The 22,465-nt window shown below is 49.2% G+C and overlaps 1 protein-coding gene across 1 annotated transcript; it reads right to left on the bottom strand.

The window, feature by feature from the left end:
- Nucleotides 1-618: 618 nt before the first annotated feature.
- Siglec15 (sialic acid binding Ig like lectin 15) lies at nt 619-13,443 on the bottom strand. The gene is made up of 6 exons (XM_005076473.3): nt 13,221-13,443; nt 5,439-5,498; nt 4,713-5,096; nt 3,667-4,038; nt 2,560-2,590; nt 619-1,013 (listed from the first exon to the last, which is right to left on the bottom strand). The coding sequence occupies exons 1-6, from the start codon at nt 13,270-13,272 to the stop codon at nt 887-889; spliced, it is 1,026 nt and encodes a 341-aa protein (XP_005076530.1). The 5' UTR covers nt 13,273-13,443; the 3' UTR covers nt 619-886.
- Between the last annotated feature and the right edge of the window lie 9,022 nt (nt 13,444-22,465).

The following is a 22,465-nucleotide window of genomic DNA, read 5'->3' as shown; positions in this document are numbered from 1 at the left end:
AGCTGTGCTCGGACAAGTGGGAGAAATTGCCAGTGCTCTTGGACTTTGCACGCTGCAGAGGGAGGTCAGAGTCACAGCTGTCTTATTCACTAGGACCCAGGGCCTCTGCAGATCTCCTAGTTCTTGACATGTGACTTTCAGATGCTTTGAGGCAATGGGTCTTCGGCTTCCTTCTCCTGGTGGGTCCCAGCTCAAAGCAGTGTAGCTCAGCTGATATGATCACAGTTGGGCAGAGGGCTGGGGCAGTCACTGTGTAGATCCCAGGAGGTTCCAGGCTTCTTCTTGCTATCAAGTTTCCAGGGCTTGCTGTTCCTCTGAGCAGTTTACACAGCTCAGCTTGTTCTCTGGCGTACTTTGTTTTCCAAAGGCTGAGCGGGACCGCGCTTACCTCAATTCTGAATGTCCAAAGACCTCTCAAGAGCTACTGGTTCCTTATTACCCAACAAATGGCCAGTCATGGAGCAGCTGAGTCTCAGAGACGTGAAGAAAGTGTCCTGTTGTATACTACAAGTAGTGCCAGAGCAGGCTGGAGCCCGATCCTTCAGACCTTATGGCTAGTTTCCTGTCTGCTTTACCATGTAGTTCTAAGTAAGAAAAAAAGGGTAGTTTTTCCAGAAGTTTCATGCTGAGGCTCAGGTGGGCGTACATATACTACATATACATATACATATACATATACATATACATATACATATACATATACATATACATATACATATACACATACATATACATATACATCCAGGTTGTTGACTCCACTGGCATAATACTGCAGGGCTCTGAACCTCTATGATCAGGGTCCTGGGTCCCCTAGAAGTTGCCTGGCCCACAGCTGCCATGAAACCTGGGAATTGGGAGCTGTACAGGTCTAGCCTGGTACTGTTCTTTATTTCTCATGGTGCATGACTAGATGGTGATGGCCAAGGAGTTCCTCAGAGCAAACACGTGGCAGCTGGTGGCCTGGGGGATTCATCTGGTTCAAATTTTCGTAATTGGACTCGTGAGCCTGAGACCTGCAGATAGGAGACAATTGACTTACTACCCAATATTTGGTGAGGTCCTTGACTTCCCAAGCTGTGTCCCAGTAACAGGTCAAGGAAGACACCATATGGGAGTCAGTGGAGCTAGATCCAGAAAGGCTGATTAATGTAGGACAGGGAGATGTTGTAGGTGACAGCGTCTCCCGCCATTGTCACCACCTCCTACAAAGTGACTTTGTCAGGGGTTTCAAAACCAGCTCCATGTCCCCTGTGCCCCCAGTCTGACTGATTTCCAGACACCCACACCTCCAACCTCCCATCCGGTGTTGTAAGCACAGCACACACCTTTCCCTCACTCCCCTCTTCCCTCCCATCTCTGTGACCTGGGCTTGGCTCCAACCTTGAGTGCCCTCTTCTCCTCCCTTATCCTCAGAAAGCCCCTTCCCTTGGCTGATGTCAGGATAGAAGGAACAGCAGCCTCCTTCTGGGTCTCCCTCCAGAACCCCTCTGTTCAAATATGACCTCTCCCACAGGACCCCAAAGCATTCTGACTTCCACCTCACTCAGAATCACCCCCAACCTTGCCAGCCCACCCCACATTTCCATGCCTCCCATGCCTCCCTCCCTCCCACCTGATCTTTCCACCTGCAATTTCCATTCCTGAGATATATACCCCTACCACCTTGGCCACCCTAGGCTCTAACATCAGGTGTGGTCTCTTCACAGCTGTGTCTTCAGAGGAAATATTCCAACCTAAAGGAGTCACAGCCAACTGGCCACACACTGGGGCTCTGCTTTCTCACCAGGTTCAAGTCCTGTTTCAACGATCTCAGATGGTCTTGCTATGTGGTTGTGAAAAACTGAACACCTTGGAGTGCAAGTCTGGACTTTTTCTGTCTCTTTAGCATCCAGGTTATTGCCTGCTCTACAGTAGGTATTCAGTAAGTATTAGGTGAATGAACTACAGGCAGCGCTGTGACTTTGGTCTTGTTGCGGCATCAGTAAAGGAAATGCACATATGACAGGCTGTCATGACTTGCGCAGGCAGCTGGGAAGAGTTGGGTCCCTTGGCCAGCACCAGGCAGAGTGCTCTAACATCGAGTTCTTTCTCCTTCAACATGGGCCTTTACTAGGGTAGACACCAAAGAGGAAAGAATGGACCCCGGGTTAACGTCTTTCTAGATCCCTTATCTAAGCCAAGTTCTTGGTGATTTTGTTTGGAGTAAACCTGGGAAAACCAGTCTTCCTACAATGGCATCCTTACAGGGCTAGCTTTTCTAGAATGCTGGGAGAAGCAAGAGCAAACAGCTTGGTGGTATTAACTTTTGTGGTCATGGACACCAAGCTCCTTGTGTATTGAGTCAGGGAAGCAAGCCTGCCTGCCCTAGTCTGTCCCAAGAATGGTATGCTGGATGGAGGGGCAGGGTGCTTTGGGTATGATGCAGGGCCTGGTCCAGCCTACTACCCTAACCTTGTCCCATGCCTGTTCTTTCTCATGCCACCAGTTCTGAGAAACTGGTATTCCTGGGCCAATGAGACTAGGCAGGGGTGGGGTGGGAAGGGCAGTAATTGTACTTACCGTGGCGGGGTGTCCTGTGTGACCAGGTGATCTGTGTGAGGGACACAGAGAAAGAGCAGGTGTGATTTTACACTGTAGCCTCCAACCTACCCACCCCACTGTGAGAAGGGGACCCCAGGAAATGTGCAGCAGGCAGCCAGCTGAAGTGACTGTGAAGCCTTAATTTGATAGATGAATAGGAGTTAACTTGTGGGTTAAGGGAGATGAGGTCCAACAGAGCAAAACTGCCTTCGCGAGGGAGGACAATGGAACACAACATGTTCTGTTAAGTTTGAGAAACCAGCAAGAATGGCAGGGTCACAAAAAGATTAGCAGCTGGGGCACTGAGACCAATTCCGCTTCTCATCCATGGAGAGTTTGAGACTAACTGGTCTGGGAGAACAGAAAGGTTCTGAGAAGCACCCTCGGGGGTGCTCATCAAACAGATGTCCCATCAAGGTCAGGGACAGCAGTGGGGAGAGGCTTTCTAAAAGCGGTTGAGTTTCCCAAACAGGTGCACCATTCATGTCTTCCAAGATCATGTGTCCTTACAGTTTTTGGCTTAGTTCTGACCTCACTTATTAAGGCCTCAGAGTAGCATGATGTCCTCTGCCTTCTGCAGTTTCCAGGGTCTATGGTGTGTGTGTGTGTGTGTGTGTGTGTGTGTGTGTGCGTGCGTGCGTGCGTGCGTGCGTGCGTGCGTGCGTGCGCGCGCGCGCGGAGGAGATGGAAGGTTACTGCAAAGTTCTGCGGACTCAAGTCTCCCACGCCGTGCTGGCAGGGAATCACATCCTGGCATCTTTGAGTTCCCAGAATCATGGTGCATAACCCCAGGGCTTCAAGATGCTAGTTACAATGCAGGGGGAAGCCTGGGGCTTTACGTTTATGGGACACGGATTGTGGTATGGTGTTAACTGTTCTACAGTGACAGTCTGTGTGACTCTGCCAAAAGCAAGGTGCTTTGCAGAACCGCAGCTCAGACTCAAGCAGGTCCCACGCCTGAGAAGGAACTGAGCTGGTGCAGGTGGAAAAAGGATGTTCTGATGTGCCATGCCAGGTAGTCCGCCAGAAAGGAGAGCGAGCTCCTGTCCTCCCCCTGGCACCCAACCAGATCTGGGGTGCACCCACCTAGTCGACTGCGGGTGGCGCGCGCACCCAGAACACCAAGCAGCAGCAGCGCCTTGAGGCCCAGAGCGCTGAGCAGGAGCGCCAAAGTCGAGACTCCGGGGGCGCCATGGAAGTGGAACAGGTAGACGCTGGCCTCTGCGTGGCCCAGACTATTGGCTGCCGTGCACGTGTAGCGGCCATCCCGGGTCAGCGCGGGCAGCTCGGCGGTCACCTGGTAGCCGTGACCCTGGCCCCGCATGGCAGCCGAGCTGTTGCCCAGGGCGGGGCCCGACCAGGAGAGGGCAGGCGGGGGCTCCCCCTCGGCCGTGCAGAGCGCGCGGAAGGCGTGCGCGGGCCCTGGCAGCACCGAGATGTTGACGATCCTGGGCGCAGCTGCGGGGGAAGAAGGAGGGCGCCGGTCACCCGGCAGAGGACAGGACCCCGGAAGCGTGACGGGCGGCGACTTGATAAAGCAAGGGGTAGCGACCCCAAGCTGGAGGGGTGGGGTAGGGAAGTGCCCAGAGAAGAGCGGAACACCTGGGCGCCAGGCCACCTGGGTCCTATTGCAGCAGTGATCTTAGCAAGCCATTTGTCGTCTTTGCCTCAGTTTCTCCGTGTGTAAACGGGTGATCACAATTGCCTTTGTTTTACGGGGGCCCTGAGATTTGGCAAACGAATGCTTGTGTGTTGCTTAGACTACCGGGCTTTGCAGCTGGTGGTCACCCAAGGGTCACGATGCAGGGAGGGCGCCAGTTGCCACATAGTGCTCTAGGGACAAGGGATGTGCAGGGGGTGGGGTGGGGTGAGAAATTCTTTGGTGAAGGTGGCGTGCCTCCTACTGCACCCCTTGCCATCTTTAGGATTATTGGCTGCTTGTATTTCTCTCCTTCCTTGCCAGCTACCGCATCGGGACACGGCCTTCCAGCCCCTGCCCAGCCTTTCCCGGGATCTTCTGAATTCTGCATTTCTACCAAGTTCTCAGAGGCCTCCCCAGCACCCAGTACGCTCTCGGGACGGGGTTGCAGGGAAGCTGGGCCCCACGCCCCTCCGCAGCCAGCCCGCCTCACCGGTCACACGCAGCCGGACCCCGTGGCGGCTCTCATAGCGGTCGTGGGCGTCGCCTGCGAACTCCACGCGGCAGAAGTAGCGGCCACTGTCCGCCAGGGCGAGGCGCTCGACGCGCAGCGACAGGTCGTTGCGGCGCGGGTTGCCTAGCAGGCGGAAGCGGCCCTGCAGGCTCAGTGCAGTTTGGCACAGCTCACTGCCTCGTGCCGCGGTGCACCGGAACACCTGCGGGCCCGCGTACGGCTCGCCCGCGCGCCAGATGGCCGTCAGCAGCCCGTCGTAGTGGCGGTGCGGGTGCGTGAAGGTGCAGGGCAGCACCGCCGCCTCGCCCGTCTCCGCGCTTACCTCGGCGGGCACCTGCATGGACCAGCGCTGCTCCGGTGCACCTGCTGGCCAGGGACACATCAGACATAGCCTGGGGAGACTCAGTCCCTGGCCTCTGGTGGCATTTCCTCCCCTACGGGGCTGCAAACACCAGGACTCAGGCAGGGCTCAGTTCCCCTCAGCTGGAACCCCATTTCCTGACTTTAGAGGCATCTCCCTAGATCATGACTAAGGGAAAAGGGACAGGATGGAGGTTTCTCCAGACCATTCTTTGATGGCAGTTTGCCTTATTCATGACTTGTTACAACTCTTTAGCATTTCTCCCCTACAGGAACCCGTGTAGTTGCTGAAACACTATGCTATCCCAAGATTACAAGATTCTTAAGATGATAAAAATCACTCACTATGCGCCTCTGTGTCCAGCAAATCCCCCAGAGCATCTCTTCTAGTTTTCACAAGTGATCCTAGAGATAAGCATAGATACCCTGTTACATTTTCCTAAACCGAGGCACAAAGAAGTTAAATGATTGAGTTCACAGCCAGGTTAAGGCAAAGCCAGTGTTCAAGTCAGACCCTCTTGGATCTACAACCTGTGTATTAGTGCCTTGAAGGCATGAAGCTGTGGATTCATCTAAAAGCAGAAACAGTCTCATTCGTAGAGGTGAAACTGGAGGCCCAGGAAGGGGACAATGCTCTGATGTATACGTGTTGAGTGGTAGGAACAATTCCTTTAGGACCAGGGTCTGCCCAAGAGGACTGTGCCCTGGACTGGCTTCTTACATGGCCAGTGCCCAAGACCAGATCAGAGTGGTAGGCACTGTATTGCCTCCTTTGCTCTGCTCAAGGGCCATTACACTCATTTGTGCTATCTTCTACCCAGTGAATAGTCTTCCAAACGTGGAGCTAAGGGCTGGAAGCTGAGCCCTGCCTCCAGTTCACCCAGTGCTGGTAAACCACAGGACCCTGTGTTGCTGTGGCTTTGAAGGTGCAGGCCTCAGCTTCAGAGGCTAATCCCGGGGTGGTACCTCCCCAAGAGGAGATAGGCAGCTGAGCCTGTCTAGCCAGTGCCCTGGGACACAGGGCACGAGAGGATCCTTTCCCGGGAATAATTAGAATTGTATTATACATACTTCCTTTATATGCACCATGCCATCTGCCCTGAAAGCACCCGAGAGGCAAAAGACAGGACAGAGATTGTAAGTGAAGGCAAGAAGGAAAGAGAAAAAGCCAGTCCCCCCCCCATGCTAAGCCCACTTGCTTGTGAACAGTTAGCTGCATTGACTTCTAGGGTATGAATACCCCAGGACATCACTGTAGGTGTCCCATCCCCCATGGAGCCCATACACCTGTGGATGGACAGGGTCCTCCTGCACAGAAACACTCCAGACCTGCCATTGCTGCAGGAGCATGTACATGCCCATGCTAACGCTGGCGGGAGCTCACTGGCTACTCTCATTACCTTTTCCTGATGGGAGAGACTGGATCCTTCCCCTGTCCCCCCCCTAGTGTGGCTCCTGCAGAGTGCTGTGAGTTCTTGTGCACCTTGGGCTGGGGTGCTGCACCTTCAACTGAGTCCTGCTGTGGGCACACAGCCAGAAGACTATCAAGTTAAACCACAGTTCTTTTTTCATAACACCTGCTTTTTTTTCTGGCTTAATCTCTTTTGCTCTGGACAAGTTGGATTACATGTTTGAATACAAGTGGAGGGCTTGCCATTTATCCTTAGTAAGAACTTGCTTGTACAGTTGTTAGTAATCAAAGGGCTGCTTTTCAAATGTGGGAAAACTGAAGATGGTGCCCATCCAGTCAGTACTTCTAGCTGAAGAAAGTCTCATCAGGTTGTCTGTCTGTCGTCTGTCTTTCTGACAGTGGAACTCAAGCTGCCTGGAATCCACTGTATATTCCAATCTGACTCAAACTTGTCAGTTCTTTGCCGTAGCCTCTGGAGTGCCAGACTACAGGCATACACCACTATGCCCTTCTGATTTTGTTGTTGTTGAGATGTGGTCCCACTATGTAGTCCAAACAGGCCTTGGACTTGGCAATCCTCCCTCCTCTTCCTAGAAGCTGGTGTCACAGGTGTGCACCCTCAGCCCCTACCTCAGTTTCCCTGTGCTTCCTACCCTCTGTGACCTTAACCTATTTGATCTTTGTGTCTTTTGGGCTCCTGGGGTCAGGCACTGATGGCCAACACATTGTCTGTTATCATGCATTCATCAATCCAGCAAACGTGTATTGGATACTTCCGCACTCCGCACCAGGTGCTGGCCTGTAAGCTGTGGCGACAGAGGGGAACAGGATACCCTATCATCTTGCTGGAGCTAGATGGAGAAAGATCAGTGAACATGTAATTAGGCTGTACTCTGCCAGGTGCCCTACCAAAGGGTACAAACAATATTGCCTTTGTCTGAGCATGGTTCCCAGCCGACTTTCACTCACCAGCTCCCTCCTGTTCAACCCCTGTTCTCTGTGGAATCGTGCCCATCAGAACATTCTTCTGTGTCCCAAACCTGACTCTGGCATCTCTCCCTGTATCCTGGGATGAAAGGGGTCAGGCAGTCAGGAGGATGGGGGCTGCTGTAGAGAGTGTACGGAGATTGTGGATAGCAGGCGAGAGTTTTAGAGTCTATCAGAGAAGAGGAGCATGTGTGCAGAGCCCAGAGAATGTAGGGAAGTCCACTAAGACCCGGGGCAACAGTCTGTGCATAAGGAACAGGAGAACCAAGCTATAAGGTATGACACCTAGAAGACATGGCGGTGTGTGCCTATACCCCCAGTGCTTAGGAAGACGGGTATTGGAAGTACTCTTAGCTACACAGGAAGTCCAAGATACATGGAACCCTGTCTCAGAAAACTGGAAAAAGAAAGCATGAGGCATGGGCATCGTAGGGGCAGAGAAAACGTAGTGGGACATGGAGGCCAAACTGCTGAAGAAAGGGGGTTTCTTGGGAGGCCATTCCTCATCTCATTAAAACACACAACCACCCCATGAGACGTCATCATTGGCCCATTTGAGAGAAGGGGAGCTGGGACTTGTAGAGCCCAAAGTGACTTCAAGGCCAGTTGGTGACCAACTAGTAAGAGCCTTGCCTTGCCCCTGGTGGTTTTGCCTCCTGTGTTTATATTCTTAACCGTAACCTCCAGGCTCAGCTGCTTAAGAACAGTTGTAAAATAGTCTTTTTTATTCCCCATGGAAAAATCTTCTGTTGATTTGATTAAACAAAAATAAGTCACATAGTAACAATTTTAAAGATCAAAGAACCAGCTTTTTTTAAAGGCTGCAGTAGTATTTTAATGAAGTCTATTTATTTATTTATTAATTTTTTAATTTTTCAAGTCAGGGTTTCTCTGTGTAGCTTTGTAGACTAGGCTGGCCTCGAACTCACAGAGATCTGCCTGCCTCTGCCTCTCGAGTGCTGGGATTAAAGGCATGCGCCACCACCACTGGGCCCCCCTTTTTTGGATTTTAATGCAGTATTTTAAGGTGCAGTAAAGTATAGCATATCCTTGATATTTTCTCCGCCTTCTGCATTTGGACTTCACGATACATTTATGCAGCAAAATACAGCATTTCTTTGCTACTTCCCCAGCCTTCTACACAGAATGCACGATACATTCAGAAGTCTCTCAGCTCACACAGGAGGTTTGCAAGGCTTCCCCACTGGCTCTCACAGGCTCATTGCCCATCCTGCCTGTGGCCGTCCATAGTAACATTTAAGGTTTTAGAGGTAAAAGTCCTCACAAGGGGAGGGGACTAATAAGAAAAAAATTACATCTTTGCCTTGAAGTTTGGGGGAAACTCCCCTAGCTAGCCATTGCTACGACGAACTCTGAAGTGCCACAGCAATGCCCAAAGTGGGCAGCGGCACCCAGAATCCCAGGTGAGCTTATAGTGAGGGCTCTGCTGCCAGAGGAGGCATGCTGGGGGTGGGTATGTTACTTCAATCAGCTTTGCCACGAGAAAATGGTAACAGAGGCTTAACTTAGTTACTCTAATGTCAGGCAATACGCCTCTGTGAATTCCACCCAGATCTGTATTCTGCTGTGAAATATCTAAAATGTGATCTGAACAGCAGGCCTGTGTGGAGTTTGCTCTAACATAGAGACCCCTCCATCAGAGGCTCCATCTTGGCTCCCATTGGCAGATAGGCTTTTCTTATTCACTATCTGATTGGGTTCAAAGGAGTGATGCTTGGACTCTCTCTTAGGCAGAGTCTTCTGGATGGGACTGCCCAGAGGATTCAAGGTGAAGGTGAGCAGCCCTTAGCAGGCAGGTGTTGTCCAGAGAACAAAGACATTTGATTTGGCAGAGATCCTAGCTCCAGGCATCCGGTGATATTTACCATTGCCTCTGGCAGCTCCTGACTGCCTGCTAAGAAGTGGCAGGAATGACTCCTGGACTCAGAATGTGACACTTTCTGCAGTCTCTCTGCCTGCCTTGTGTCTGGCAACTTCCAGGGCTCACTGGGAAGCCCACATTCTTCTTGTTGCCAAAAGTATCAGTCTTCCTTGGTGGTGGGCCACCAGGGATGGTGGGAGTATGGGAGCTTTGGCATAGCTGAACCTAGGTGACCATTCCAGCTCTGGTAAGGAAGATATAAACTGAAGAGCTAGGAGGTGGCTTAGTGGTTTCTGTTTGTAAGGCCATTTAAGGTAGCAAGGAAAAGGAGCTGACAGTCACCAAGCCATGGAAACAGTGAAATCACGGAGCAGAAATGATACAGTAAAGACATTATTTACAGGAGGAAAGCTGTAGAGCTATGACTCACCAGGACCTTGTATCAGGCTAGGTGACAGGTGCTCTGTTAAAAGATACCCTAAGGCTGAAGTGACCAACCTATAGTGCCATTCCGGGGAGGAATAATCCCTTTGGGCTCTGACTCATCAAGCTCCTGCATCATGCTGCGTACCAGGTACACACAGATGAAAGTTCATCATCCTCAATGTTGCCTCCGTTTCAATGGTGTATCCCTTGGATGGAGAGGCAGGGGCTCCGGTCCTGGCACTGAAAATGACTGTGGGACCTTAGGTGAGGCTCTATACTTGTTGGTTTGCTTGCTCCTCCATGAAATACTGTTTCTGGATGTTTACTCAAGTGACTGAGTCTAAAATTCTGTCTGTCTGGGCATGCAAGTTCTCACTGCCATGACACCATCCCTCCTGTAGACACAGTCAGTCCATGGTAATGGCTGCTCACCTGGCTTTGTCTTTCCCCAGCTTCTTAAATGTATGGTCCTAGTCCTTAGGAGACTTAAGCAGGGAGAGCTTAAATTTAAGGCCAACATGGATTATATGATAAAACTCTCTAATTACGAATACAGCAATTAAGAAAAAAACCAACCTAAATCTTAAATTTGGGTAAAATTGACAGTCTATAAAATATTTTAGAACTATGTGTAGTTAAAACTTTTTAGGTACTTAAAAGAAAGCCACTAACTAACCAGCAAACAGCAGCTAGACAAGATGTCCTCACACCTGACAGGTCCTTTGCCGCTGTGTCCCACACGCGTGGTTCACTGATGCTCCCCGTGTGCCCCTCAAAGTGACCCCACACTCATACTTGTGATGTGGTTGGGTAATTTTTTTTTTGGTTTTTTCGAGACAGGGTTTCTCTGTATTGTTTTGGAGACTGTCCTGGAACTTGCTCGGTAGACCAGGCTTGGTCTCGAACTCACAGAGATCCACCTGCCTCTGCCTCCCGAGTGCTGGGATTAAAGGCGTGCACCACCACCGCCAGGCATGGTTGGGGTAATTTAACGCACTATCCCAGAAGCTCCCTGGAGGAGGGAGGGAGAGGATCCCAGCTGCAGAAGGTGAGCAGGGGGAGTCAGGGAGAGTTGATCAGACTTGGAAACCTTTGCTTTGGTCACAGCTGGCCAAAGATTTCCACCAGTCCCATGGTGATAAAGGAGGTGGGGATTTGCAGGGAGTCTGTGTTGACCATCTGTGAGGTGCTGGACACAGTCACACTTAGTGCTTATCAGTTTGTGGTGGAGTAGGGACAGGCACCATTCAAGTATCTTTTGATGTTTCCATAATGGTTGCGTTATGGATGACACGGACAGGAAAGTGAACCTCCTGGTGCAGCAAGGGTCAAAGAATGGCATTTCAAAGGAATCAGACTGGTTATGGTGGCCTTTATAGAATCGTCTCTATGGTTTGAGGGCGGGGTGGGGAATGCTGTCAGGTGGGCAGTCACATGGGCTGATTGAACCTCCAGGGGGGATGGCCTCATGTCAGTGAGAACTGGAGTCCATCAGAGACTTGTGTTTCTGTCCCTTCTCTCTAGTGCTAACATTTCTAGTAGACCTGGAGCCAGCCTGAAGGCCCTAGTTATCTGTAAGGGACTGTTTTCCTCAAAACATGGGCATGCTAGCAGGGGTTCTCAAGAGGGGCTCCAGTGGTCTGTCTCTCAGGCATTGTGGCACCCAGGGGGCCAGGTTTGGGAGCAAAAAGCTGTGTTCAGCCTAGTCATTAAAGTTTACTAAGCGGCATGTCTAGCTGGGGTATGTTGCTATTCACTGACCTTGTCCTACCTGGCTCTCCTGCTCTTCTGCTCACTTTAGCCATTGTCTCTTTGACCTTGTAGGGGTCAGAACAGCTTTTCAGTGGAGAAAAGTCGAGAGGAGGAAGATGTGGAGAACAGGAAGTCTATCCTTTAATGACAGGCCTAGAAGGTTCCAGAATGGGTGAGTCTAAGGGGTGTGAGCAGAAGGCCTGGTTAGTCTCCGTCTCTCTTCAGAGATGCCTCTTAGTCCTGTTTTTCCAGGCATGTGGGTGTGATGTGTCTGTCTGTGGATGTGTCCCAGTCACCTAAGCTAATGGAGAGGCAGAATTGCAGATTGGTTCTGGCCTGCAATCAGTGCCCACCACAGGGTGTTGTTCATATAGCTGGTCCCTGTCCTGGTCTTCAGGGTGGTTCCTGTTCTGCTCTGCTTCAGTCCTTCTCCTAAGTAGGACTTCCTCAGTTGAGCAGAGTTTCCTACAATGCTTGCTGGCAACAGCAAAGACCTTCTTATTCAACCTTCCCATTTCCTCCTGGCCTCAGTGATCACTGTGACAGGGACCAGTTCTATAGGGCTTATGAGAGTTACACAACTGGCCTGCGCATAGCTTGTGAATACCAGGGCCGGTACCTGAAGTTTGCACTTGATATCCATTTCTGCATAGATCTGCCAGTTCAGGTCGGGGCATGATTGACCCCTTAGATCCCACCCTCACAGAAAGATTTCTGAGTTGGATCCTCTGAGGAAAAAACAGCCCTTACTGATGCCCACCTCTACCACCATAGGATGGCAGGATATGATCTGGAGGCACACACACCAGGGTGCATCTATCAGCTCTTCCCAGGACCCCCACCAGGAAAGTTGACTGACAACTCAGAATGCTATGGTGTTTGCATGTGGCACATGATGGTCATGCATGTGACGGCATAGATGCTATTTAGAAGTGGTTATGAGAGGGATGTCCCAGGCCAGGGCTGGAGAAAGGACTGCTTGGGAGAGAAGGGCCTCTGAGCCTTGTTTTGGCCATTTGTCCTTGCTACTCTCAATTACCCTGGGTATTGGCATCTCCTGAGAAGGTGGCTAGCAATGTTGAGTCTTGCTGCCTGATATTCTGATTCTGAAGGTCGTGAATGGAGCCAAACAAATCGCATTTTAACTAGTGTGCTCCCCTGATTCTGAAGCAGGTAGACCAGGCATCCCTTGAGAAGTACTGTTCCCAGGGAAGAGTTCCCACTCACCACACAGTGTTCCTGTTAGCAGCTTAGTGCAGCCTCTGTCCTTGGCCTGATTCCCCACAAAGAACCATCCTCATCCTATCCCACCACACCACAAGATGGTGGTGTCCTTGTCTCTCCTTGTCCCTGGGGCAGTTGGGTGACAGCAGCCCCCAAGAGTGTGTCCAGAACCGGCACTTTCTTCCTCATTCTAGAGATTTATTCTCACAGCAAATGATAGGGACGTGGCCTTGGTATAGTGGTGAAATCAGGGCATTGCCCCAAGACACTTGGAAACCCAGGACAAGACCAAGATTTGATCCTCAGCCCTCTGTCACCACAGCCCTCTAACACATAGCTTTTCTCCTGCACAGACCTGGAGGCTGGGGGCAAACTCAGTTGTGAAGGGAGAAGACCATAGCTAAGACCTTCTCTGTCTGGGTTAAGAGTAAGCAGGGAAACTCACCCATCTGGAGGACACATGCCAAGCAGGCCAGGAGTTGGATGGGCCCTTCCATGCTCTAACGTCTGGAGACCCAGCAGCCCTCTGCCCTGCCAGGCCACCACAGAGAACCCTCTTAGCAGGTGTCACAAAGGCAGGTAGGTGTGCTCGGTGCCCAGTCTGCAGGCCCATTGGACTCTAAGCAAGCTGGAGGAACTGGGGAGAGGCAGCCAAGCAGCCAGCAGTATGATTAGGCGGAACCCGTGGGCTTTAGTCATGAGGGAACAAACGGGAAGCCCTGGTGGGAGTCTCCCAGGCAGGAACCAGGGAAGCAGAAGGGAAGGAGCAGGGCTCTTGCTCTTCCCTCCTCCCCCCTTCTTTTCCTCTCACTTCTCAATCTCCTGTCCTAAAATTTTAGCGTACTACGTGGTTTTGTCTCCCCCACCCCTTCCTTTTTCCTTTTTGAAAAATATTAATTCCTGCAGAGGCTTTGTCAAAGTGCTGAGGGGCCCGTCAAAGAGTAACACGGTGGTGCGAGGCTGTGGAAGGTTGTCAGGAGTTGCCAGACAAGAATGAGACAACATAGACTCACAGACAGCTCTGTTTGTGACCAGAACCCTCTCCAGAGGGTCTGCATCCTAGAACAGCATTCCTGACAGTTAACGGTCGTGAAGATTGCCCTTGAAAGAAGTCTTGTGAAATGTATATAGTTCAGGTGGTCTAGTTAGGTCCCAGATCATGCCAAAGCTTCTGGTTCCCAGTGGAGTGAGAGGGCTCCCCATCCGATGAGCCATTGGGTGGCATTATTGGATAGAGGGCAAAGCCCTTGGGAGGAGAAGGAAGGGCCTCCAGATTTGATGGGCTCGTGTGTGTGTGTGTGTGTGTGTGTGTGTGTGTGTGTGTGTGTGTGTGTACACTAATAGGGCCTGGAGGACCGATGGGCCCACAGGGACATGAATGTGATGTCCAGATTCCATTATGATGATGAACTAGACTTGTATCCTCTCTTCCCACACAGAGGTCACAATTGCAAGGTGGAAACCTCATTTGAGTTCTTCCTAATGTTGGACATCGGTGGAGCTTGCAACCTTGAGGGGTAAGAGACAGAATGAGATGCAGTTTGTGAAATTCCTGTGAGACAAAGGCTCTCACTACTTAAGACCAGCCTGTCAGTGTGGCAGGATGGCAATAGAATCCTTCTAAGGGACTGTCTTAGTGGTGTTTAGTTTCTCCAAGTGTGAATGGGAGCTTCCCCTTCCTAAGTGAATTCCCGAGAGCCAGGATGAAACATGCCCATGGTCCCTCTGGATTTCATTAGCCTCTTCCATCCTCAGTGCAATCCAGTTCCAAATTGAGCACTGGGGAGAGCTGGTCTTTGGGAAATCTGTAGTGTTAGCTTAAAAACATAGACCTGGGACGTTAAGGTGGTGGTGACAGGAGCACTTGGAGGGTGGGTGGCAGGTCACTTCAGCATGGCAGAGTGAGGCATGCCCCTTGCCCGGTGATTTACGGTTACTTTCAAAACCAACCCCCCATTCCTCTTTCTCCGTGCCCTTACTCTTTTCCTGCTCTTCCTTCTCTCATCTTTCTCATTGGCTCCGTCTCTCTCTTTATCTAACTCCGGACTTTCGCTCAGTCCTTGCCTTACCATTCCTCTTCTTGCTCCGGTGTTGTTGCAGTGAAGTCCAGGCTGGCCACCACTTGAAGGCCAACGTATGGGAAAGCAATTGGTGGAAAGGAATCAGATTTATTGAAGGGTTTCTCCGAAGGAGATGGACAGTCTCGCGTCCTTGTCACAGCTCCTCCTGCGGGATTTAGGAATGCAAAGGGGTTCTATAGGGAGGAGAGAGCAGGGCAGGGCCCTGAGTGGGGTCTTCATTACTCAGGGCATGCCTCTTGTTTCTTCTTCTTCTCAACACATCGTAGTGGTCTGCATCTCCTGAAACTAGCTCCTGTAATTCCTTTTTAGACCGGCATGTCGTGTTTCTGTAGGTTAAAATGTTACCGCGATTTACATGCTTGCTGTTAGCGAACGCACAGAGCTAAAGATGGAGGGGAGGTGTTACAGGGATCACCAGAAGCTTTAGGTTCTGTACACTGATAGAAGTTTTTGTGTCAGTTAATATCGTAACCATTTTGGTGACCTTATCTTTGGGATTTAGAATGTTGGGCAAAAGGGGAAGAGTGATGTAAAAGGCTTAGGAGAGGGCAACAACCTTAGGGGGAGGAAAAAGCAGGTAAACTCTGCCCAGGACAACTCCCCAAAGGAGTGGCTTTGCGACACCAGGGATTCTCTTATCACAATAGGCCAAGTTTATAACAAGAGTTCTTGAGGAACAATAAATAGAGTAGAAGTTTACTTGGCTATGTAATCAGCTGAACCCAAATCCGATGTTTCCAAAGCTTGGTCTGGGTTTCCAGTGCCCAGTCATCGATGTGTGTGAAAGGCATAGGTGTACATAGAGCACATGCATATAGTGTATACACATGGTAACTGCTTAGTTGAATGATGTTTATGTTTGTATTACTGGACAATAAGCTGATGTTGCCTTCTTCTCTCAGCCTCTCTGTGTTACTGGACCAGGATCCTCAAGGCTTGCTTCTTGAAGGGCAGTGTGCATGATACAAGAATTAGCAGGAGGAATTGAGTTTATTCTGACCCTGAAGCAGATGGAAGGTCATAACTCACCCTTACAACTCTGTCTCAGGGAGGCTGGAAGCACACAGGACCTCTCTAGGGAGGGAAAAGATTTGTACCTCAAGGTGGCTGTCTGTCGAGCAGGACTTTGTCACCCAGAGTGTGTCCTTTGTTCTTCTTTGAGACACTTTCAGTGGCCCTCCACCCCTTGCTGTTAGTGCCTACAGCTCTTTCTCTTTTACTTGTTTTTGGACAGGATAAAGCATTTATTGGTGAGCACGACAAAGGAGGGGCTGTGCTGTGAAAGCACACATAAGGCCAAGGCTCACAACCTGCCCAGCAGATACAACTGGGGATGCATTTGACCCCAAAGCCACTGGAGATGAGCGGCCCCTAACTGCCATGTCTTCAGACTTTCGCATTCGCCTTGGTAAAGCCCCATTTCTTTGAGATGTTGATCTGTTGCCAGGGAACTTGAATTTGATCCTGCCTTGGGCCTAAGTGACATGGTGAATGGCTGTGATGGCTTGGCTAGTGTGAACTCTGGGCTTCCTCAAAGGTACTCCATGTACTTCTCTTTAGCTTCGAGTTGGGACAGTGCAAGATTGAAACACAGATATTTATTTATTTTTATTTTTGTTTTTGTTTTTACGAGACAGGGTTTCTCTGTATTGTTTTGGAGGCTGTCGGTCCAGCCTGGCCTCGAACTCACAGAGATCCGCCTGCCTCTGCCTCCCGAGTGCTGGGATTAAAGGCATGCGCCACCACCGCCCGGCTGAAACACAGATGTTTAGTGGAAAGCAAAGTCCTCAGGGTCCCTTTGGGCAACATAAGCTGTGTACACTACTGAGGAGACCACCCACGTGGCCATTGAGTACTATAGTTCTTTGTGGACAGACAAATACTTCTCTGCAAGTTGAACCTCACATTGGTTTATAAGCTGAATGTTGTCAAGTACATAGAATGGAAGACCAAAGACAGACCCGTACAAAGGTCACCAGATGCTCTGGCATCTGTAATTGGAAAAAGGTTATTTAGCAGTTAACATCTTAGACATTTAGGTGGGGCTTCCCTCTAGAATTTAGAATGTCTAGAGAAAGGATTAGGAAAGGGCGGGAGGGCAGAGGAGGAGAACACAAACAGTTCTGCCAAGGACAACTCCCCAAAGGAGTGGCCCCGAGCACCTGGGCAGGCATGTTTCTGCTTTACAGGTAGGCTGGTGGTGTAATACACTTTCTGGGACAATTGTCAGGACACCTGTACAATAATCACAAACCAGGACTGCTCTGGAAAATGAGCCTGTACTTGTCTTTTTCTAGAAATTTTGTGTGCAAGTGTACTTCCTGCAGAATGTCTTAAAGGCTTTCTGTGTCTACACACGAACTCTTGGGGTAGGTGTGGAGGGTGGCGGAAGGACTGAGGTGAAACAAGTCCATGGTGAAAGGCCTATTTTATTCAGGAGGACTCTACGTGTGATTTTATGACTTCAAGGTGAGGTGAAAGACATAAGCATTCAATAGAAACTGTACTTCAGATTTCTAATTTTAATCTTCTTTTAGGTCAGTACTTTGTGGCATGGCCACCTTTCAGACACTGGACAGAGGGAGGCAGTGAGACCATTGTCTCATCACAAGTCAGTATCACAAGGAGTGCTATCCTAGGTGTGTGACAGCTCACTTTGTTGCAGCTCAGTAGATCGGAGTATTGAGTGAGTTTTCAACTTACCATGGGTTGTCAGGGTGTAACCCATCATAATGGAGGAACATCATTATTTCCCAATTACCCAAGGCATGTCCTTTCTCTTTCTGTCTATGCTCCTTTGCCTCAGTTTCTCCTGTAGTCACTCCGGGAAGATTGTGATGTATGTGGTAGGTTCTCGGAGGGGAGCTCCAAATGAATGCTGACATCTCACGGTTCAGGGAACGGTTAAGAGAGACTGTGTGCCTTGGAGGCCACAGTGATTTACACGCCCTGTAAAACTGTGCAGGACACAACCCGCTGAGGGGTAGGTCATACACCTGTGTGAATGCCCTGGTAAAGGCAAGGAAAGGTTGGAACATAAAAACAAGATTGGTTCTGGGGCACTTAGGCTGCTCTCAGCCAGGTACTCTGAAGCAGGTTGAACCTGGGGAAGGTAATACTTCAGCCAATCTAGGCCAGCGAAACCTAAGTAAGCCCAGGAGCAGGGTGGAGTGTAGGGGCAAAGTGGATGGCAGAGGATCTGGTCGAGTCTTGAGGCAGTGGGTTCAGGGCTTCAGGCTGGTGTGATCTTATCCCTCAGTCCTGGCTGGCTCTAGTCTTACCCCAACTAGACAGGGCGTTGCTTCTACGCAGGTACTGAGACCAGACTTGGGTGGCTAGAAAGTCATGGTTCTGCTTCAGCAAGCAGTACTTTCTCTAATATAATTTGAGTGCAGGCCGGTGGACCAAGCGCTTAGCACACTTAGACTGCGAGCAAGGACACAAAGCTGAGGATTTCCAAGTCAGGGCAAGTGAGGCCTCAGCCTCTGGCCAGCCTCTGAGGATGTTCCAACCACGTCTTGTCACCATTTCCCTCTTGTAGAAATGCTATTTTCAGTTTTCCATGTCACTTCCCCCTTCACCTTATTGGTCATAGAAGAAGAGTTACAGTGCATTCCAGGAGAACACAGCACCACACCAGACAGTGGAGGAACCAGCTTTGTAGTAGTCCCTCAGATACTGGGGGAAAAAGAGTCTTTCATTTTGCATTCCATCTGTGTGGAAAACACACATTCAGATCTTTTGATTCTGTGTGTGTGTGTGTGTGTGTGTGTGTGTGTGTGTGTGTGTGTATGTGTATACTGAGTCAAAGTCTCTCACTTGAGCACAGTGCTTGCCCATTTAGGTGGTCTGGCTAGCCAGCTTGCCCTGGGGATCTCCTGTCTCCTCCTCCCACACACTGGGATTACAGGTGGGCTTCCACATCTACCCAAGATTTATGTGGGTGCTGAAGATCCAAGCTCCTGTCCTCATATTTGCACAGCAAATGCTTTATCCAAATTCAAGACTAAAATTTCAATGCAGAAACAACATGAATTCAAGAGTTTAGATAGGTAGGCTGGGGATATAGTTTAGATGGCAGAGTATTGCTGTGTGCACTGAGCCCAGGGTTTGATCTAAAGCATCATATAAAACTGGGTGTGGCCAGGAAAACATAGCCTACTGAATCGCCTAAGCGGGGCTCACAAGGGCTCACGTGGGCTGAGCTGGCAAGTATGGGGTCTGCATTTATTCATTTCATTTTATGTGTGAGTGATTTGCCTGCACTCATGTCTGTGTACCCCATGTGTGCTTGGTGCCCATGAAGGCCAGAAGAAGGCATCGGATCCCCTGGAACTTGAGTTACAGACAGTTGTGAACCACCTGGATGCTAGGAGTCGAACCTAGGTCCTCTGCACAAGAAGCATGTGCTCTTAACCACTGAGCCATATCTTCAGCCCCTTGAGTTTTTATTTTTATTTATTTATTTATTTTTTGGTTTTTACGAGACAGGGTTTCTTTGTATTGGTTTGGAGGCTGCCGGTCCAGCCTGGCCTCGAACTCACAGAGATCCGCCTGCCTCTGCCTCCCGAGTGCTGGGATTAAAGGCGTGCGCCACCACCGCCCGGCGAGTTTTTATTTTTTAATTAAGATTTTTAGACGTGGTCTCATGTATTGTATGCTTGCTTCCAATTCACTATGTGGCCAGTGATAACCTTGAACTTCTGATCCCCTTCATCTGCCTCCAAAGGTTACAGGTATACACCAACCATGCCTCATTATGTGCAATGCCTGGGATTGAACCCAGGGCTTTTTGCATGCTAAGCAAGCACTCTACCAAGTGAGATACATCCTCAGTTCCTTTTGATTTTGAGAAACAACACAATTGCTTAAAAATACTGTCATATAGACTCCAGAAGACTCTTTGATCTGATTAAATGCCTTTAGCAATGTGCCAAGATACAAAATCAGTTTATAAAAAGCAGTAGCTTTTCTATACACCAATAATCAACTCACCGAGAAGGAAGTCACTAAAAACATGTCATTTACAGTAGTATAAAAATAGCCATAGTTAAAGCAGTATGGCAGGAGGAAGAACCAAAAGATAAGACAGTCAGAAACGGAAGAAGTTAAATATCCCTGTTTGCAGATGACAAGATCTTGTACTTCAAAGACCTTAAGATATGGCCAACCTCCCCTGGAGCTGTTGGTCATGGAGGGGGGTCCAAGAGACTCCCAAAGCAGTATAGGTAATTGCCATTTCCCTTGGCTGCCTCTCAGAACTTGAAGGTAAAACTTTATTGCTGAAGACATGCACACTTTGGACACAGAATTTGGAGGAACAGAGCTGGAACTGACCTGGAAGCCTCTTCCCTGAGGACTGTCTCTCATAATATCAGCAGGAGTCTGCCAGCTGCCAAGGGAGAGAAGCAATCAACAGTGCTACCCAGCTGTAAAGCCTAAAAACCACAGCAATGACTAACCCAGCGGGATATGGTGCCACAGAGGCACTTTACCTTGGGGTTAACCAACAGCTGTCCATTTGGACTTAAGGCCCCACTCAACAGGCATGAATTTATACGTAGAACTGGAAATTTAATTAACAAGATCCTAGAGAGATCATAGATCTTAGAGAAGAACCAGCTACTTCTATGCTCCAAAGTTATAATGTTTTTGACTGTACTCTAAATACTATTCTTTATCCCCACAGATGAGTGTAGCTCTCACCCCCTCATCAAAGGAGATTATTTTCACAGCAGATAGAGACTACTACAGTGATCGACAAATGGCCAAATATGCAGAGGAAGGTGACTATAGGGTGCCTATCCCCAGCTGCTACATCTACAATGCAACTTCTACATCTACGGCTCAGGGGACAGCCTGTGGGGGAGAGAGAGCGCAGAGAGATTTTAAGAGCCGGAGGATCAGGATGCCTGTTGCTAGATAGTGTCTTCTGGAAACAATAGAGGAAATGCACCCCCAACATCTCAACAATGTGGTTGCCTAAGCAAGGCCAGCATAATGAGAACACCGTATGGATGGGCATCTTCACAAGACTCCATTCTTAGGTTAAGAGCTAAGGTAATCAATGGCTTCTGAGAAAGGAAGACTCAGCCTTCTCTATAGATGAGCCAGCCCTCTGGTAGGTGGTCAGAACTGAAAATATGCCCATAAGAGCAATACTAAATATACTCAGGAGAGGTGTGTGTGCTTGTGTGTGCGTGTGCATGCGTGTTTGTAAGACAATAATAATTGTAGAAGATGAGGTCATAAATTTGAACCTTTACTCATGGCTAGTGTAAATGTAAACTGGAAATCAATATGGAGATTCCTAAAAAAAAAAACTGAAGCTAGAACTATCATATGTCCCAGCTCTAGCACTTTTGAACATTTCTGAAGGACCGTAAGTTAACAAACTACAGAAATATTTCCACATTCATGTTTCTTGCTACAATAGTCTCATAGCCAGGAAATGGAAACAGCCTGGATGCCGATCAAAAGAGGAATAGATAAGGAAAAACATGGAGCAGGTGTATACACAGTGGGATTTCATGCGCTGTAAAGAAAAAAGCTGAGGTCATGACATATGCAGGAAAGTGGATGGGACCAGAAATAATTGCTAAGTGAAACAAGCCAGACTTAAAATCACAAATAGCACATCATTTCGCTCATACACAGAACCATAATTTCAAATTGCATGTGTATTAATGAGTCTCTCTGTGTGTGTGTGTGTGTGTGTGTAGGTCATGAAACTAGAAATTAGATCACGAGAAGGGAGAGGCCTTGGGGGAGGTGAGAAGTAAAGAGGGTAATGACAGAAAAGCGGAGGGTATGGGGTGCAATAAAGTGTGGGTGGCAAGATGGCGCAGAGGACAATGGTGCTGCTGTTAGTTGGACGGAGTTGGATCTCCAGAACCCATGTAAAAGAGCAAGACAGAACTAGCTCCACACAGTCGTCTTCTGACCCCCACAGAAGCAATGAGGCATGCAGGTTCTGTTCCCACATTGCGCAGGCACACACAGTAATAACGCATAAAATCAAACAGCAACAGAACAGGAAGTTAACCAAGGGAAGAAAGGGAGTCATTGAATCAGGGAGAGCCATGGGGGGAATTAATGGGAACAAAATGTTGTGACACAGATGCATGAAGATGACAGGATAAAACCAAGCCTAAAAACTATTAGTAAAAAATCTTTAGTTTCCAACCTGGTGGCACATTCTTATAGTCCAACCACCAAGCAAGCTGAGGCTGGAGGATTTTTAGGGAAAGTCTGGGCTATATAGTAATTTTAAAGCCAGCTTCGGGTAGATAGCAAGACCTTGTCTTGAAAAAAGAAAATAAAAAAAGGAAAGAAAACAAAAGAAAAGCTGGACAGTGCTGGTGCATGCCTTTAACCCCAGTACTTGGGAGGCAGAGTCAGGTGGATCTCTGAGTTCCATGCCAGACTGGTCTACAGAGTGGGTTCTAGGACAGCCAGGACTACACAGAGAAACTCTGTCTCAAAAACCAAAAACAAACAAAGACTGATTTCTATCGTTTTGCACATGAATAGAAATAAGGTATTTCATAGAAAAGAAAGAAATGCTAGGTGTGGTGACACACACCTGTAACCCAGAGCTCCTGAGACT

This window comes from Mesocricetus auratus, unplaced genomic scaffold (assembly GCF_017639785.1).
Source record: "Mesocricetus auratus isolate SY011 unplaced genomic scaffold, BCM_Maur_2.0 Super-Scaffold_6730, whole genome shotgun sequence".
Classification (NCBI taxonomy): domain Eukaryota; kingdom Metazoa; phylum Chordata; class Mammalia; order Rodentia; family Cricetidae; genus Mesocricetus; species Mesocricetus auratus.
Note: the sequence above shows the minus strand (reverse complement) of the source record. Positions and strands in the feature narration are given on the sequence as shown.